The 19,310-nt window shown below is 39.9% G+C and overlaps 1 protein-coding gene across 6 annotated transcripts in view; it reads left to right on the plus strand.

Annotated features, from left to right (window-relative positions):
• IFT122 (intraflagellar transport 122) overlaps positions 1 to 18,205 on the plus strand; it is an 89,264-nt gene extending 71,059 nt beyond the window's left edge. The window contains exons 19-26 of one of the 6 annotated variants that reach the window (XM_042450965.1): positions 3,590 to 3,756; positions 5,189 to 5,360; positions 7,833 to 7,935; positions 11,419 to 11,559; positions 13,826 to 13,923; positions 15,791 to 15,891; positions 17,403 to 17,568; positions 17,824 to 18,201. In XM_042450965.1, coding sequence (XP_042306899.1) covers positions 3,590 to 3,756; positions 5,189 to 5,360; positions 7,833 to 7,935; positions 11,419 to 11,559; positions 13,826 to 13,923; positions 15,791 to 15,891; positions 17,403 to 17,568; positions 17,824 to 17,844 — 969 coding nt within the window. In that variant the 3' untranslated portion in view covers positions 17,845 to 18,201. Of the gene's footprint in view, positions 1 to 3,589; positions 3,757 to 5,188; positions 5,361 to 7,832; positions 7,936 to 11,418; positions 11,560 to 13,825; positions 13,924 to 15,790; positions 15,892 to 17,402 lie in introns of those variants that run through there. The other 5 variants (XM_042450964.1, XM_042450967.1, XM_042450966.1 and 2 more) reach the window with 5 other exon arrangements.
• The last annotated feature ends 1,105 nt before the right edge of the window (positions 18,206 to 19,310 follow it).

Here is a 19,310-nt window from a genome sequence, read left to right on the forward strand (position 1 = left end):
CTTTTCTAAAGGAGTGTGTTGATTTTTTTTTAAAACCAGCTAACCTTAGGCTGCTATCGATTTGCAAAGTCTTTCTTTTGAGCCTTGACGGTTCTGAAGGATGCTGGATCAGGATTAGAAAATTTAACAACAAACAAATGAAAAATGGTTGTTACTGTTTTGAGGTTAAATTGTTTTTTGGGTGTTTTTTTAAACTATTTTTTTGGTTGTTTGGATTTATTTATTTATTTATTTATTTACATTAGTGTGTTGGACTACTCCAATATAGGGGACTAAATCAGAAAACTAAGTAGCAAAATGCAGTTCAGATGTTATGGCCACTAGCTTAAATAGTAACTGTTCATTAAAAAGTGCTCTTTTATAGCACGTTGTTTTGGTTGAACTTATGTTAATTGAAGGATTTGTTTCCAAATGGCATTGCCATCACTATAAAATAGCGTGATTAAAAAGAAATAACCAACACTGGATACTGGTCTAACAATGGAACAACTTCCAATAAACTGTTAAGCTTAAAATGTTTACATTCAAGCATTTGTTGTTCCAGAAGTAGGGTTGGAAAACAGAAATAATAGCCAGATTTTTTTTTTTAAAAAGGGACATCAATTTAAAAAAAACAGAAGTGGGTTTGTTTTAAAAAGTAATCGTTTAAACCATTCAATTCTGCCCTGGATGGTTTGTATTGGGGGATCCCACAGTCTGGGCACAGTTCTGGGGACAATGTGTGTATTTGGCTTTTGACTTAACAGTATACCACACCACATTTTACTGTCAACTTCCAAGTAATTAGTTTCAGTTCAGGAAGTTGAACTTTTTGCTCCTAATTCAGTTCAGTCATCTAGGCTACAAAATGAAGTTACACAAAACAAACACTGTGTATCTCGTTCCTTTATTAGCATCTTAACAAGCATAAAACATGGTATACTTACTTTTAACTTGGCCCCATAGAGCAGCATGATGCTCTTAAACAGAATTGAGTTTAAGGGGCTGTGCAGACCGACCACTCCCAGGGGTGGAATCGTGCTTGGTACCCATACGGTGCATGCCTCAACTCCGCCCCCATGGTGGCGTGATGCCACACATTGCTCCACATGGCATCATGGCATTCCTCTGGCCCTGCATTTACATTACACAGCACCAAAGGAGTGCCTTAAAGCCGTAGCAATGCGGCTATCGCTCTTTTTCCAGGATGCAAAAAGGAGCCACTTTTTTTGGCTCCTTTTTGTGCCTTGGAAAGGCTAGATTGGGGTTGCGGGGTTGCTGGGGCCCTGATCTGGGGGAGATGGAGGCAGCTGTAGCCCGCCCCTTCAGGGGCGGCCTGTACAGTTCCTAAAGTTCTATTAAGGTTCTAAAGTTAATCCTATTCTATGTGTATCACGATGCACATGATAATAAGAAATTGAGATCAGCATTATTTGCAAAGCAAGTGGGAACATGTTTGACTGACCCAATCATCAAGATTTACTTCAGCACTGACGTGCTGTTGTTATTAGGTACCTTCAAGTGTTTCTGACTTAGGCAACCCTGACGTGGGGTTTTCCTGCCAAGATTTGTTCAGATGAGGTTTGCCATTGCCTTCGCCTGAGATTGAGAGTATGTAACATGTTCAAGGTCACTTAGTGGGTTTCATGGCTGAACTGAGAATTGCACCCTGGTCAAAATGTACGGGCAAAATGATGCAGATTCAGGCCACAGTGGGGGCTTTCCATTTCCATGACACTGTCCTTGAACATGGCCTGAAGCTGTGCTGACACCATACCAAACAAGAAGAACCAGGCCAAGAAGGAGCAGATAGAATCTGCTGCTTCCAGCAACGTGGATTGGGTCCGTGCCTGTGTGGTTGCGAAGCTCCTGGCGCAGTTCTTTTGACCTGACTGCTTCGGGCCTTAGTCGAACATTAAAACAACTACAGCATGCCAACTCTCTACAGGCACCATATCTTATCATATGGTAGAACCTTTATTCTAATATTATATTACCAGTATGGGTTTGTTCAACTTGTAAGTAGAAAATATTATATGAAGAACAGGGCTAGACTTAGAAGGAGGAGGAGTAAAGATAGGATGAAGGGACATCAACAATCTAAGATATGCGGAGGACACAGTATTAATAGCAGAAAACATCAGTAATTTGAAACAATTGCTAAGGAAGATAAAGGAAAAAAGTGCAAAGGCGGGTCTGCTATTGAACATTAAGTGGGGAAAATGACCACAAAAGACCTGCATAAATTCGAATTAAACAATGAGGAAATTGAAATAGTCAAAGATTTCTTGTATCTGGAATCAAACATCACCCAGAATAGAGGCTGCAGTGAAGAGATAAGAAAAAGACTAGGAATGGGAAGGGCAGCCATGAAAGAGCTAAAGAAGACCCTAAAGATAAAAAGCACTAAACTTAGAATTGTCCAAGCCTTAGTATTCCCAGTCACTATGTATGGATGTGAAAGCTGGACTGTCAAAACAACAGATAAAAAGAAAATCAACTCATTTGAGTTGTGATGTTGGAGAAGAGTTTTGAGGATACCATGGACAGCCAGAAAGACAAACAAATGTGTCCTTGAGCAAATCAGGTCAGAAATACCCCTGGAGCCCAAGACGATTAAATTGAAGCTGTTGTGTTTTGGCCACATCACGAGAAGGCAATAATTCTGGAAAAGGTTGAGGGTAGAAGAAGGAGTGGTAGACCATACACCAGATGGCTAGATTCAGGGTGGACACAAGCATGAGTCTGCAGGAAATGAGCTGAGCAGTGGAGGACAGAAGGAGTGGTAGGCTGTACACCAGACTCAGGGTGAGCAGTGGAAGACAGGAAGACTTGGAGATGTCTCATTCACAGGGTCGCCATGAGTCGAAGTTGACTCGAGGGAGCTAACAACAATAACAATGGGCTTGTGATCTTGCAAAAATGTAAGTCGGTCTAAATGTCTCAATGATGGTGCAAATGTGAGATACCCACAATCTCACACCATCCTCTCCTTCTCTGCCTAGTTCTATTTTCTTTTGTAAGCTTTGTTTTTTGCTATCCAAAAACATGTGGAACTTTTCCTTATGTGGTACCATTAAACCAATCCAGCAGGGATCTCCCATCATCTATTGTGATGCCATTATACAACTTGAAATGATTTTCTGCAGGCTTGGTTGTAGCGTTGTTCCCATTCTATATCTGTGTATACTAGGCCTGCACAACATATGGCCTGGAGCCTGCATGAGGTCTGGCGAAGGATTTTAAGTGGCCCATGAGATGTGGAATGACTTCAAGGCTCCTTCGCCACCCAGCTTTCTTCTGAGAAAGAACCATGCAGTGGAGGAGGATAGGCGAACATTTGCCCCTCAAAGCTCCTCTGCCTCTCAGCCTTTTATAGGGCCAGGAGGAGGAGACAATTAATATTAATAATATTAATTGTTATTAATTAATAATAATTACTAATTAATTAATGATTGAATAGTTTTAACCTTTACCCTTTTTTACCTTTATCCATATGATTTAAATGCCAGTTTAATTAAGAATAAATTGAAAAATTTGCAATTGGCATTTGGTACAGCAAATGCTGTAGGTTGTATAATCAAAAATGACATCTGTTGCACTTCCCCAGGAATTCCTTGGCTCTGGAGACCCCAAAGATACAAAGATGCTAATCACAAAACAAGCAGACTGGGCAACGCACATCAACGAACCCAAAGCAGCTGTGGAGATGTACATTACTGCAGGCGAGCACATGAAGGCCATAGAAATCAGTGGAGATCAGGGCTGGGTTGATGTGTATGTTTCATTTGTTTTTCTGAAAAATATCCTACCCTGTTTTTGACCCCCCCCCCCCCCCCCAGTTGCCTTGTCTCTTCAACAATTTTTTCTGGCTGTATTTACTCTTTGGATTGCCCATACTGAAAAAACAGTGGGATAGTCTTTCCAGATTTGTAGACTGAGTTCAGGATCCAAAGAATTGAAACTGGCCTCGGTTATGCCAGATGCTTTACAAATAGAATATAGTTGTAGGTTGTGATCCTTATTTCCTGATGCAATTTAAATGTTTAGTCACCTCATCTTCTCTTCCAAACATTTTGTTTGTTTGTTTGTTTATCTAAATGCTGCTTTTTCACATAATATACCTAAAGTGTTCACAGTGTAGCAAATGTATATTAACAAATTGTAATTGTACACTTCAGGAACACTAGCCTTCACCAGTTTCAGAAAAGTTTTATTCAGCAAGCAGAAATGAACACAGTATATACAGTAGTTGTCAAAACTGGAATTTTCCCAGTTACCGTGGTATACTGAGTTCATACAATTCACCTGTTTATTTTACACAAAAAAGTCTTTTCTCCATTTGTCAGTAATTCAAAACAAATTGTTTTCCAAGGTCTGGGCCCTCCATATTGCCTATGCTTATTCCTATGGATTACCACAAGAACAACCTTACTAACTGGCAATTCAGCTTTCTCCCCACACATCTGCTCATTATCCCAGGTTGTGTCTGATATGCAATCATTACTTTTCCCAGTTTCACCAACAGTATATCATAAGCCATCATTCTGCATATAGACACACAAGTTCAAACACAGCAATTAAGCATGGCAACAATTAAGCATAGCAGGACCATGTCTGAATCTAACACAAATACTGAGTGTGAAAAGCAAAGTATGACCTATTAAAACTACAAAAGCAGTTAAAATTGAAGGGATTTTGATATCCACGGGGGTCCTGGAACCGAACCATAGCAGATACCAAGGGCACACAGTACTATGCATTTGCTAAATGTTGGCTTCAGAGTCTTAAAAATACATTTCTGGAGATAATGTATATTTGCAGTAAAATATGATTTTTTTAGGATTTTAGTAAGATTCAAAAAGTGCATTAAAAGTCTCATGTTCTCTATTAAGTTTGCAAATTGTGGGCTATTTCTAAGCAAGGCTCTTCTATGCATAGAAATAATTGCATTTATTTAGTCAGGACATTTTGCTTACATGAGTTTTGTTGTTCCTCTAGTCCTTTCTAATGGACAGACACATTTGTGGGTGAGCCAAAACCTGCTAGAGTACTAATGTAAACAAAATATCCAGCTGTATGTGTGGCCCTATAGAGAGCAGCCTATGTACGTATATACAGTATATGTATAGATGCAGCAAGAATTTTAAAAAATGCTAACCACTGATATGACTGGATTTCTGTTTAATTGTTGTTTTTTAAAATCTAGGTTGATTGATATTGCTCGGAAGCTTGATAAAGCCGAGCGTGAGCCTTTGACAAAATGTGCATTTTATTTCAAAAAGTTATTAAATCATGGCTACGCAGCAGAAACATACATGAAGATTGGTGATTTGAAGGCCTTGACACAGCTCTATGTAGAGACTCAACAGTGGGATGAGGTAAGTAAAGTATTTGCAAGAGGTTTATATAATTCATTTATTTATGGTGGGGTCAGGTACATTTTGTTGTCCCCCCCCCTGCAAACCTTGAAGTTTCCACAAGGTTGCTGACCCTTTCCACTTGTTTGGAGTGTTATTGTTTTAGCTACATAAAGCTTGCTACTTAGAAAAGCAGTTCACTGTTAGTGTATAGCAGGGGTAGGCAATTGTATAGTGTTTAGCAAAGGCATGTCCTGGGACCAGTTTACTACCCCATGGCTCCAGTAGAGATCACACAGACTGTCAAGAGTGCCCCCAAAATATGGGTTAGAAAAACCCAAAACACAACAACTTAATTGGATGAAAGGCCATTTCTGTTGGTTTTTTTTTTCCTTTGGCATTTTAAAAATATTAAACAGTACCTGGAACCTATTTAATTGTAAGTTATGCTTCTGGGGGCCTCCAGGTCTGGCAATTCACTCACCTTTTCTGACCAAAACTACCCATGCAGTCCCAGGGTAGCATTTTATCTACCGCCAGTAAATAGGATAGTATAGTTAAGAGCAATCTGATAGGTTCTGCAAAAAAGATTCAGTCGTTTACATAGGAAGCTAGCCAACTAAGGCAAGTTTCTTAATTACAATCTCAGCTATTTAACCAATGTGTAAAGTTGTTACATCAACATTAGTCACTATGTGATTTGTTTTATGACAGGACTTACAGCGAAAGAGAGTGTGGTTGATGTTAATCTGTTACATATTTGATTTCATTCATTCATTCATTCATTCATTCATTCATTCTTTCATTCATTTATTCATGTGTTTTTACCCTACTTATGAGTAAGAAAGAAAAGGCCAAATGAGGGTTCTGGCTGTTTACCTTGATTATTCTCTAGCTGGCTCTTTTAGTATTTTCTGCACTTGCTCTCTCCTCCAGCTGGTTACTCATGGCTTCTGCAATGCTTACATTATTGTACATTACATTACTTTATCACTAGTTATGTTGCCACAATAATGTAAATGCAGTTCTGCCCTTATTATTGGGAAAAAGGAATATATTACTTTCAAGCTTTGAGACAAATATCATGAAGAAGGTTGATAAAAATGTGAAAACAAACCTATATGCACCAATTCAGTTAATGTAAAACTGTCATGAACTATATATTTGCAATATAATTATAATATGTGCTTTAGCAAGATGTTTGCTGTTGCATGCCTTCAGGTCATTTCTAGGGTGACCCTAAGAAAAATCACAAGATTTTATTGGCAAGATTTTTTGCTTTGCCTTTGCTGTCCTCTGAGGTTAAGAGAGGCTGATTTTCTCAAGATCACTCAGTGGGTTTCCATGGCTGAGTATGAATTTGAACCCTGGTCTTCAGAACTGTAGTCCAAAACTCAAACCGATACACTAAGCTGGCTTTCCTTAGCCAAATATATATACTCTTTTATTAAGATTCCAGCTGCTTGTATCCTGGCTCTGAAGTTGTACTGTTGAAAGAAAGAAGGCCAACCTAGAGTCAGTAGAAGTCTGTTGTTATGAAGCAAAATCTTACACTTCATTATTACAGCTGATCGGGTTTGATTTCCTGAATATTAGAATGATCTGTTCACTTTAGACAGTGCGTGTTTCCTCTGAAATAAGCCTCATTTAGGACATAAGATGCAGGAAAATTTACTACTAGATAAGTGTAAGTCTGATTCAAGACATATGTTCCAGCAGAGCCTACTGCCTGGTAAATGTATAAAGGATTGATGCATTAATTTTTGATAATCTGAGGAACGGTTTATTAAAATGATTATTTCTGTCACATTGTATGCTGACCAAGGCATCAGTTTGTGTGTGTGTGTGTGTGTGTGTGTGTGTGTGTGTGTAACATTTATTGAACATATATGTATTCATACATAAAACACAACACATACATACATACATACATTAATACATTAGCATCACTACACTAACAACATCTTATCTATCTTTATGTCACATTATTTATTCTCCTACTGTTAAAACACTTCATGTCTATCTCCATATTCTTGAAGTACTATGCCACCATATATTGAAACAGGTATACTTGTTCTTGTAACTATTTTATAATGATCTAAACATTCTTTCCCCTTCCCATCTCCTCTTTATCCTACCTTCTCTTCTTCCTGTTCTTCCCTCCTTCCTTTCTTCTCTACCCCTACCTCTATATCTCTACCTCTGTTCTTTCTACTCTTCTTTTTCCATTACTCTATTTCTTTTGTCTATTATTTTTATTTTCCCGTGATATTTCCCTTCTTCTCCTGCTCCTTCTCTTCTCTATTTCCTTTTCTCTTTTAATCAACCTCAATTCATGGGTATATTTTGAAGTCAAGGTCACAAAAAGCTTGATTGTTTGAAACTATATAAAACCACTGGAAATAGTTTCTCAGATGTATTTGTGAATTTGAAAATAATAATGTTCAGTTGTATCTTGCAGCCTATTAAAAATGAATTTATCTTGTGTGTCAGGCCTTTGCTTTGTGTGAAAAGCACCCAGAATTTAAGGATGATGTCTATGTTCCCTATGCTCAGTGGCTGGCAGAAAATGATAGATTTGAAGAGGCCCAAAAAGGTAGAATTACCTGTTTTTGCTTTGTTGTTGTAAGACTACTCAAAAAACAAAAATTGGACCATTGTCTGTTTGGAGGAGGTGGTCAAAGGGATGCAATAAAAGCATAGGAAGAATCTTACTAAACTATTTTGGGTGTGACAGAAGCATTGTTTTATTTTATTTTGCTAAAACAGTACCTAATCATAAACATATTTAAATAAAAACATCACCCACCCTGATAGTGTGATTTATACTCTTTACAGTGCCTTCCAGAATTATTCATTGTTCACCTTTGACTTTTCCACATTCTGTTATATTACAGCCTGGAACTGAAGTTCAATTGGTATTGTTGTCAGTTGACATCTGCAAGATACACTGTGAATGTGCAAGTATTGTTATTGTGGGCCAAAAATAAATAAACAAAAACAAAATCCTGTTACAAGGATACACAATCCGTACCCTTTAGTTTTCTACAATTCCCAGCTCACCCCCACAGTCCACCCCCACAGACACATTGCTTCCTTCCAGTTTCCTTCTAGTTTCATACAAATCAGTCTATGCCTGGGTTATGTGTGTGTGTCTGTGGAGAAGGCTCTCCATCCTCTCCCCCAGTGATTGTCAGAGATCATCCTTTCCTTGCTAGAGGAGATGGTGGGAATAAGGCTTCTAGCAGGGAGAAAGGATTGCTGGGATGCATGCATGTGGAGAAAGGTTATGCACCATGTTATAGAGTATGCTGTTTATCGACCAGCAATTGCTTTGCGTACAATTCCCATGTATTATTACAAAACAAATTGTGTATTTCTGGATAAATTTATGGTTTATAACTTGAGCAAGCTTGTTTTCTGCTGCCCTAGAGACTAGAACACAAAACAACTTAGGCCCAGTACAGACTGGTACTTCGTGCCGGCCTGGGGCCATAAGTTGGGTTTTGTAGGGCTGGGCATCTGCACGCGCCCAGCCCTATAATCAGTGCACGGGCGCCATGATTGTGCATGCTTATCCACATGGAACATGCACTGATGACATCCGCACAACGCAGCACTCAAACTGTGCCACACCGCATGGATGTCATTGTTGTGTGTGAGGCGCCAATGGTGCCCCGTGCGCAACCTAAAAAGAACCCGCCGGGAGTGGGTTCTTTTTAGGCCACCTGGAGGCCACGGCATTTGTTTGCTGCAGACTCCATCCGGGGCAGAAATCTGTATAGATCCTTATTCAAACGACAGGAAAAGAGATTCCACCTAAACATTAGGAAGAACTTCTTTACTGTCAGAACTGTTCAACAGTGGAATAAATTGCCTGGGAGAGTGGTGGACTCTCCATGTTTGTGATCTTTAAACAGAGGCAAACCTGTTGAAGAGTACTTTAATTTTTCAGGAATACTTTACTTTTTCAGGAGTACTTTAGTTGTGTATTCCTACCTGACAGCTGGTTGGACTAAATGGCCCTAGCGGTTCATTCCAATGGTAAGATTCTATGGTTCTATAAAAATTCAATGAAGAAACATGGGAGCAATCATATTACTAGAAAATATAGAGCAAATCAGCACTGAAGCTTGTATATCATCTATATTTGGTTTTTGTAGACAACATTCATAGTATAATCTATAGACTAAACCCAACATTTCAGTGGGGAGGGCCTTTTGGAACTTTCTTCTCCTCTCCCACCCACAGGCCTTCAAACATTGTGAAACAATTTCCAGAAGGTTTTCCAGCATCACAGAACTGGGTTTTTTTGGGAGGGGGGAGTGCATGGGAGAGCTGCAGTAGGAAAAGGGGGTTGTCCCCCAGCTCCACTGGAACTGACTTCCACCAGCAGAAGTTCAACATTGCATCCTGTCCTGTGACTGAGTTTAAGTGCACTTAAGGACTCATTATAGATAGAGCTGAATTGCACTTTGCATTTTGATCTTCTGTACAGGAACCTGAATCTAAGTTGCAAATAGCCCTATGGCATTGTTGGTCTGGAATCTTTTCTGTGTATCCTAATTGACAGTTTATCAACACTAAACAGGAATCATAGCTGAGAAGGGATCAGAGCCTTGCTTTTACAGTCATTCCAGGGAAACATGGCCACTGTGTTCTTGTCTCTATTTCCTCAATGACATATGTTCTTCAGTTGCTTAGCACTTACAGTATGTCATTGGCCATTTTAACTTGAGTTTGTACTACATTAAAAAAATCCCTAAAGTATGAATTGCCGTATATACGCGACTGTAAGTCAACCTCATTTATAAGTCAAGGGCAGGTTTTGGGGTGAAAATTATGAATTTTGATATGACCCATGTATAAGTCAAGGGTAAAACTTAGGGGCATGCAACAAAGAATGTAAAGAATGAAGAAGAGGAAAATGATGCCCAAAAATGCTGCTATTTTCCTGTCCAGGCATTCAAAAAGGTCAGAAGTGGCATCACAGTGGAGAGAATAGAGGGGGTTGGTGTTTCTTTGAGGTTCTCCTGGGATGGACTAAGCTCTTACCTTTTGCTACTCTACTCAGAGAGGGAGATGGTTCCTATTTTGAGTTACGGTATGGCACTTGCATTGACCTGTGGATAAGTTGCCCCAGGTTTTTTGGGTCAATTGTTCAACTCAAATTTCTAGACTTATAGAATCATAAAATCATAGAGTTGGAAGAGACCACAAGGGCCATCTGCCCAACCCCTGCCAGGCAGGAACTCACAATGAAAGCATCCCTGACAGATGGCCATCCAGCCTCTTCTTAAAGACCTCCAAAGAAGGAGACTCCAGCACTCTCCAAAGGATAGCGTTCCACTGTTGAACAGCTCTTCCTGTCAGGAAATTCCTCCTAATGCTGAGGTGGAATCTCTTTTCCTGTAGGTTGCATCCTTTGTTCTGTGTTCTTGTCTCTATTTCCTCAACAACATGTAATTGGTTTCTTCACAATTTTCTAAAAGATTTGAAATTGATGATAAACTAAAAGGAACAGGAAAAACAGAATTTGATATATTATTACATTCAGGGAAATTATACATGAGTATATACAGTAACTCTCTGTGCTGCCTCTTTTAATCATGGTTAACTTGGAGCATTCAAGATAAGAATAACCTAAAGTGTTGCTTTGAGAGAAGATATTAATACTGATTTGATGTGTCATCTTGTACTTCTCTCTTCCCCTGCTAGTACAGTGCAGTGTATTTACCATTACGTCCACACTATCTTTGTTTGTTTTAATGGGACTATGCAGGAACAATAGAAAAACAAGTTTAAAATGAATGAAGGTTGTGCTGTCTCCATGCTTGGTGGATTATGCCCCCCAGAATACATTTAAAAAGCTTGAGAGGCCACAAAAGCCACAAAGTACCTTTTTGATGTACGTAGAGCTACGTTAATTTCCCCAGAAGCACGTAGAATAACACCAGAGTCTAATCCTTTTCATCTGTTTCTTTGTTTAGCTTCGTTTGCGAGACCTGTTCTTAATTTTAATCAGGTTAATTAGTTTAATCACTCTGTAAAATCTTTTTTGTTTTGGCCCCCTTCACAGCATTCCACAAGGCTGGCAGGCAGACCGAAGCTGTAAAAGTGTTGGAACAATTAACTCGGAACGCTGTGGTAGAAAGCCGATTCAATGATGCAGGGTATTATTACTGGATGCTCTCCATGCAGTGTTTAGATATTGCTCAAGGTAAGGAAGTAAGTTTGCATATTGCCTATTCATGCATGAAGGCAGAACATCTCACAAACTGATAGTTTGACATCTCTTTGTAAATTACACTCTATAAGACTTATGGACTATGTTCTTTAGTAGACAGATATTTATACTTAGGATTTATGTGTTTATGATTCTTTTCATGTATGGTTAGAACAGGTGACAAACACAAACCTTATTCTTAACTCATACTTTGACTATATTTTCACATTTCCAGCTTCTAAAAAGATGGAGGGGTGTTCTACTACTCAGTTTTGATATTCTGTATACCTCTGAATAGTGCTGGGCTGGCTATGTCCATTTCCTTGTAGGCAACATTGGCACCCCTCTTTTTCATGGGCATTTGGCTCTTTTCAAATTCCTTTCCTGTGGACCAATAACAATTTGGCCTTACTTTTTCCCTCCTCGCCTTCCTCTTAAACATTGCTCCTTCCAACACCATAGACAGCGAATGTGGGTTTATATAATCCTTGTTTTGTTTTCTTTTTTCTTAAAGGAGACCTCTGCCATCCCTCTTTCATTAATATGCTACTGAATTTGTATTTAGAGGGCTAAAGTTTAGAGCTACAGTTTTTAAATATTCAACCCTTTTATAGGGAAGAAAGGTTGGCATTAATTCATTGGTCTATATCATTATGTTTCTTTTTGGTAATAGTGCTGGGGAAGCTGAATCATGGATCCAGGACCTAATTGGGCATGCTCCAAAGCTGTGGGTTGTTAGAAAAGTTTCTAAATGTCTTCAGACAGATTGCTGGAAGTGAGAGGGGTCTCCAAAAACTATTCTGGCTTATTTGTTACTGTGTTATATTGGTTGGCTAGTTAGTTAGTTACATCTATATCCCACCTGCATACATGGCTTTCTTCCCTACTTTTCCTTCATAAAATCAGCCCTGTGAAATATGTCAGTTTGAGAGAGTAACTGGCCCAAAGTCACCCAGTGAGTTTAATCACTTGGTCAAAACTCTAAACTGGGTCTACTGAGTCCCAGCCCATCAGCCATACCATATTGGCTCTGGGAAATATACTAACTGCATAGACTTTCTGAGGATACAACCTTGACCTCAATCCTAAATATGTTTCCTCAAGAGAAGAACTTAATAGTATTCTGTGCAGAGGTTTTTTTAGGATTGCAGCCTTTGCACACAAAATAATTTTATAGTTCTTTTCTTGCTCATTTAATGGCATTTTCAGTCAGGCAGTTCCTGTTTCATACGTTGTAGCACAGGTTTGGACAGATCAGTTTGCCCAGTAGTTGTCTGGAACTGAGCTGAGATGTGAAGTTGGGCCCGATTTTGCTAGTCCCACCACTGTAAAACAGTGGATGTCTCATAGCATGTCTCTTTATAGAACAGAATTGTTGTGTAGCAACATAAGGGCTATACAGACTGGCATTTTATGCTGGTCTGTGAGCGGGGTGAGGGCTGACGTCTGCACGCTCCAAGCCCTAACAGTGTTGCCCAGGCACCATTTTGGCACACACTCTTCTAGACAGCGTGCACCATGGTAATGCACCTCCAGCGCAGCGCCCAAACAGTGCAGCGTGGAAGAGGTGTCAGAAGGGCTTGCCACCCTTCTTTTTGCTTCCTGCAGAGGCCACAATGTGCAGTTGCCATGGCCCCAGTCCGGGGCAAAAAGGGGCAACATCCTGCCGCCCATCTGTACAGCCCCATATTTCGTTATTTGACACAGTACAAACCTCCCTTTAGTTTCCCCAGTACATCTAAACTATTGGTCTGTAGTCTGTATGCTAAGATGAGGTTATAGTCCTTACTACTTACTATTCCCTAGGAATAAACCCACTAAATTCAGTGGAACAAACTTCCAAGTAAACCTTCACAGCAATGAACTATAAGCCTGTACTATTCCAGGATGCCTGGTCAAATCTAAATGTAGACAAGGAAAATATTGCTGCCTTTGCCTGTAAATTCTGCAGATTGAGTTCCCAGAAGTGCATGACAAATATAGTTTACTGTTACCCACAGCCCCTGGCTTTGTTAAAATTAGGCACCAGTGCTGTTTGTCATCTTAATTGTCCTGCTTTTAGAGTACAAAATTGCATATGAAGCTCTTCAGACTGCACAAGGTAGATTTGAGACACCACTTGTTCAATAGTGCTAATCTCCTAGAAGTGCTAGTGTAGTAACCAGAATGGTCTGTGCTCTTTCTTGAGTAAGTCTGTCATTGTTGGTTGGCAGCTGATCAGAGATTTTTAAAAAATTGATACTGTCTTTCCCTCCCTCAGAGAATGAACAGCAGAAGACTGAAATGTTACAGAAGTTTCATCACTTCCAGCATTTGGCAGAACTTTATCATGCCTATCACTTCATCCACAAGTGCACTGTAAGATATTCACTAAAAGCTTCACAGTTAATTTACTCTTTGTACTTTAAACCAGTGGTTGTTAACCTTCTCTTCACCATGAACCCCCTTTAAATCTCTTTTGTTGCTGCAGGCCACCAAGATTTAACTCAAGATTTAAAACACTAAAGTGCATTAAACATGCATATCTGCAAAGAAAGAGGACACAAACTGTACCTCACAAGACCTTTAGTCTAATACAGTTCAGTATACTTTGGCCTGGGAGGGGTGAGAGGAGTGTGGAGGGGCTTGCGTGACCTCTTGTTTAATGTTACTTTGGAATAAAAGCTACTAGGCAGTATAGGGACTTCTGTGAAAATGTGCTCCTCCCCCTAACAGACTTCAATTCTCACAAGTAGCAAGGCTACTTGGAGCTGCAAGAGATGTTAGGAGTATGGAAAGCCACCTTCTACTGAGTCAGGCCCATTGTACCACCTAGCCTAGTATTGTCAATGGCATCTGGCAGTGATGCCTTTCCAGAAACTCCAGGCAATACCCTTTCCTAACCCAACCTGCCAACCCTTGGGATTTCCTAGAGGTTGCTGTCCAAGTGCTTAAGCAGTTCTGACCCTGCTTAGTGTCCAAAATCTGTTGAGACTATTTGGAGTGGTGTTTTTCTTTCTCAAACCACATACAGGAGAGGCCGCTTGTAAGAAAGAGTTACATAGCTTGTAAGAAATAGAGTTACACATAGAGTTAAAGGGAATGGGCTCCATGCCTAGCCACCCCAAACATTGGCCAACATGATGGGCGCCCTTCTCCAAGCTCTTCTTTGGATCACAGCAATGCCAGTGATGGCAAAGCCTTTTCCTCTTCACCATTCATACCTGGTGTCAGTCTCCAGGGATGTGGTGTGCTAGTTAAGCTGCTCCAGCACCAACTCCATCTTCTGCCTCTTGGTGGGGGAAGCTGAAATAGCCCTTCTGCAAAGAAACTGTGACTTGTAAGTAGTGCAAGCAAAAAAGAAGGGTGCATGGGTCTCTCCATGCTCCTCTAACCCAGCCCAGAAGGGATAGGGGGATGAGAAAAATGCAGAGAGGCTTGTGTACCCTTCTTCTGCTTGTGCCACCCAAGAATGTGACAGGCTCTAGCAGTCACTCAAGACTGAAAAGTTGAGTGCAGAGCTCTGCCAGTGAATGAGAGCCTAAGCTGGGCCATTTGACTGGAGACCAAAGGCCCATACACATCCCCACCCTCCACAAAAAGCAGGGGAATGTTGCACATGTGTCAGAGCACATCAACTCCCCCCCCCCCAAATTCTGTATCACCACTACCAATTGCAGACTTACAGCTAACTGTTGGAAGAGAAGGCCTGTGGCAGAGTTCATGGCACCCTTGTAAGGAGAGGGAAATGACCTATCACAGGAGAAGGAGGGGAAAGGGGAAGGCACTTGAGCAGCTGATTTCTTTCACTTTCCCTCCTTTAATAAATGCTATGAGTTTTTACAGGTAAAGGTCCTAAGACTGTAAACAGCTCATGACATTTGTTCAAGGCTTCATGGCCCTCCTGTGTGGACATCATGGTCCCTCAGGAGTCCACGGACCACAGGTTAAGAACCACTGCTTTAAAGTATTCAACAAACAGTTAAACAATATAATGTATTTTGTTGCTTGAATTTATTGTGTTTCAGGAATCTGCTCACCTCAGTTCATATTGGTTTAGAATTGTTCACTGAATGGCTTATCTTTGTGACCCCTGTCTTTAGAGTAGATTAGATCTATTCCTTTTGGACTGTTCCAAGTTGGCTGCTTTCTGGATAAAAGGAAGCAGTGTCATGCAAGCTAAAATGAAGCTAATGCCTAATTCTGTGCATTTCTTACTGGTGTAACTTTTTTTTAAACACTGCAGGAAGAACCCTTCAATCACTATTTGCCTGAAACACTGTTCAATGTGTCTAGGTTTTTACTTCATAGTCTCACTAAGGAAACTCCTTTGGGAATCTCTAAAGTGTATCCTTTGAAATTGATTGATTGACTGATTGGATGTATACTGCATCTTTCTCCCTGGATAGGATCCAAGACTAAAGGTAAATCCAAGAGATGTCTGGCAAACCAAACCAAAGGTTCATTGGTGTGTGTTATATACTGAAATGCAAAAAAATATAAGCAAAGATTTGTTACACAGAAAATCGTTGCAGTGTTCAAAGCCTCCAAATGTTAACACTCAGAATCAAAAGCCAGTTCCTTGGTTCCATAATAGATGCCTGTAAGCCATGCAGGCATAGAGCTTAGAAATGTTTTCCTTCAGTTGGGCAGAGCCCACTAAGATCATCTCATGTGATGGGCTTTGTCCTGTAAGAGCTTGTGACACAACTAAATTGGCTGGCCTTTAAGGAGCCATAATGTTGTCATTTTTGCAGCAACTTTGCATGCCAGAAGTCTCTGATTCATTTCCTCACATCTTCATGTATATTTAGAAACAACTTATTGTTGTAACCCTAGAGAGCTACTGCTCAGTGTAGGCAATACGTAGCTGTTATGGAACAATTACTGGACTCAATATAAAGCAGCTCCTTTTTTCTTATCTTCTGTAGCCTGGCTTTGACAGTGAAGCTTTCTTAGCTTCTTCCCAGGATTGTGTGCCTAGTAGATTTTCCCTGATCAATTCAAACTACATTTATGCCTGGTATGAATACAGAATGCCTTGTATCAGACTTAAGCTAAGTTTTAGTGCTCTTTTTGTGGTATTTGAAGTTTTAAAGGCAGAATAGACAAACATCATTTTTAAATTCTGAAGGATGCCAAAATTCTTTGCATACTATGCATAGAAATCTCACCACTATACTTCATGGCCCAGAGTGAAGGAGACAATCAGGGCATACTTTAGTTTCTTGTGATTCAGGAGAGGTACCTGATAACTTGCCATTGCTAAAAGGTTTGGAATCCAGTTAACCCAGATGCGATAAAGTATTTAAGTTTAAGCCTATTGAAGCCCAATTTATGAGACAAGACTTATCTGAAGACTAGACTTGTCATCTTAGTGGCTGGCTGGTAACCTGTCAACTATATACTTTCAGGATTTGTGTATGCAGAGAAGATGTGGTGATACTTCTTGGTGTGCTGACTTTTGCATGTAACATTTTATGCTGCATGACAGAGGCATTTTGACCAAGACTGTGGCAGAAATGTTTCATTATAAGCCATCTTTATGTCTTGTGTTCTCTCTGTATCACTAATCCCTGACTTAAAATAAGGGCACTTCATACTGACAGTATCCCTTTATCGTGCGCGCACACACATGCTTTCTCCCTGCCCCCCCATGCCATTCCCTTCAGCAATCTAGCAGTTGTTTCATATTGTGTTTATGTAAACATGCTTATGTAAACAGACTTCTCAAGCTGAGGCCGCTTCCAAAGCCTGGCTTTGGTTGTGCTTCAGTGCATAGCTCTTCTGATTGAAAGCAATGATGTGGGTTTTTCCTGCTTGCCATATGTACGTTTTGTTCCTTAATTTGATTACAGCAATACATTATTTGCCCTGGCAAAGCAGAGCAAAGCTCTGGGCGCCTATAAATTGGCTCGTCATGCCTATGACAAGTTGCAGGGGCTGCAGATTCCAGCTAGATTTCAGAAATCTATTGAGCTGGGGAGCCTGACAATCCGATCCAAGCCTTTCCATGACAGTGAAGTAAGTTTCAATTTTTACTGTTCTCACCTTTTAATATTTGATGAGGCACAAGAGATCACTTTTGCACTTGTGCAAAATCTGAGACATGCTGTAAGTAAATGCAGAGTTTCTGCAGCAATATGTTACTTTGCATTCAATCTCTCTAATCAAATAATAATTTGAAAGGAGAATTTGTGTGTCCACTTTGTCTTTCAAGAAGCTACTTCACCCTCTAATCCTTATGCACTACTCTCCTTTTTTCTGTTCATTTATCAGCTTCATCTGACTAGCTTCTGATGTCAACTACTTCCAGAAGCATTTAAAGAAGCCTACTTTGTCCACAGTTTCTCTTGCATAATCGACCCTCTTTATCCATGGATTCAAGCATCCAGGCCTGAAATATTCAATATAAAGCAAATTTTGATTTTGGCATTTTATATAAGACAATGCAGCCTCACCGTACATGGGTGCACTATATGCGGCTTCAAGCTTACGCTGAAACCGTGTGACAATAAAACATATGGCGCACCCCCTGCTGCAACATGCACCACATTGTTTTCAAGAGGACGCGAGCATACACAGAATTCCCCTTACGCAGGGGGATCCAGAACGGATCCCTCATGTAAGGGAAGGGCCCACTGTACATTATTTTACTGTGCTATTCTATTTAATGAGACTTGAGCATCCACAGATTTTGTTATCCACAGGGGGTCTTTGAAGCAAAGCCCAACGAATACCAAGGGCTCACTTTGGATCCCATCTTTTCAAGCTCTTGGGACCCATTCCTCCCTGAAATTATGTTGCTAAAAGCTTTTAAAAAAGCGGTCAAGACGGATCTCTTCCGGCAGGCCTTTCCAGATTAACCATCCCGGCCCTCATTCCCTCATTCCTCCCGTGGCCCCATCTTAGTGATGGTTGAGGATCAACAGAGGGATATCAGGGTTTTTAGTTTTTAATTGTTGTTTTATGCATTGATATTGTGTTTTAATATGTTTACTGTTTAATACTGTCTTAAGGGGGGAGGGATAAAGTGTTTTTAATTGTCATATTTTATATTTTACTGTTGTTAACCGCCCGGATTGGTTTGCCAGAGGGCGGTATACAAATAATAATAATAATAATAATAATAATAATAATAATAATAATAATTATTATTATTATTGCCTTACTCTTTTTAGTGGTTGCCCGAGCCTTTTCCTTTGCAGTGTTCAGTGAAATTCTGTCTAAAAGGGCATGCAGTCAAAATAAATTGCATCGTGCAAATGCTTAACCTTAAATGAACAGGAAAAAAAATGCACTCCATCTGGCCACCTGAAATAATATAAACACAATAAGGCCCTGGAGATCCATATAGCTGCCTGAAGTAATTGTGCAATTTAAAAGAACACGAAGAGAATGAATCAAAGGTCCTAAGCTTCATCAAGCCTCCAAGCCAGAAAACCTGCTTCAGTAACGTTTGTTACATCTTTCTGGCAATGTGCTGCATAGGATTCATCTAATTGTGCAGCAATGGAAAATAGAATAGGTAATGACTCAAGCAGTCATATTCTGTAATATTTATAGAAGTTTAAAGGCCCCAATTTCACTATTTTATGTCTGCCTCGATACTGATACAATTCCACTGGTGTAAAAGAATATAAGAAAATAAGAATGAATAGGCTGGCTCAGATAATCTAGGGATTCATTTAAGTAAAAATGTTGACTTGTTAATAGTGCTCCAAGGAAGTTCACATGCTACCAGATGTATACAGTCTCCGTGGGTC

Source organism: Sceloporus undulatus, chromosome 2 (assembly GCF_019175285.1).
Source record: "Sceloporus undulatus isolate JIND9_A2432 ecotype Alabama chromosome 2, SceUnd_v1.1, whole genome shotgun sequence".
NCBI lineage: Eukaryota > Metazoa > Chordata > Lepidosauria > Squamata > Phrynosomatidae > Sceloporus > Sceloporus undulatus.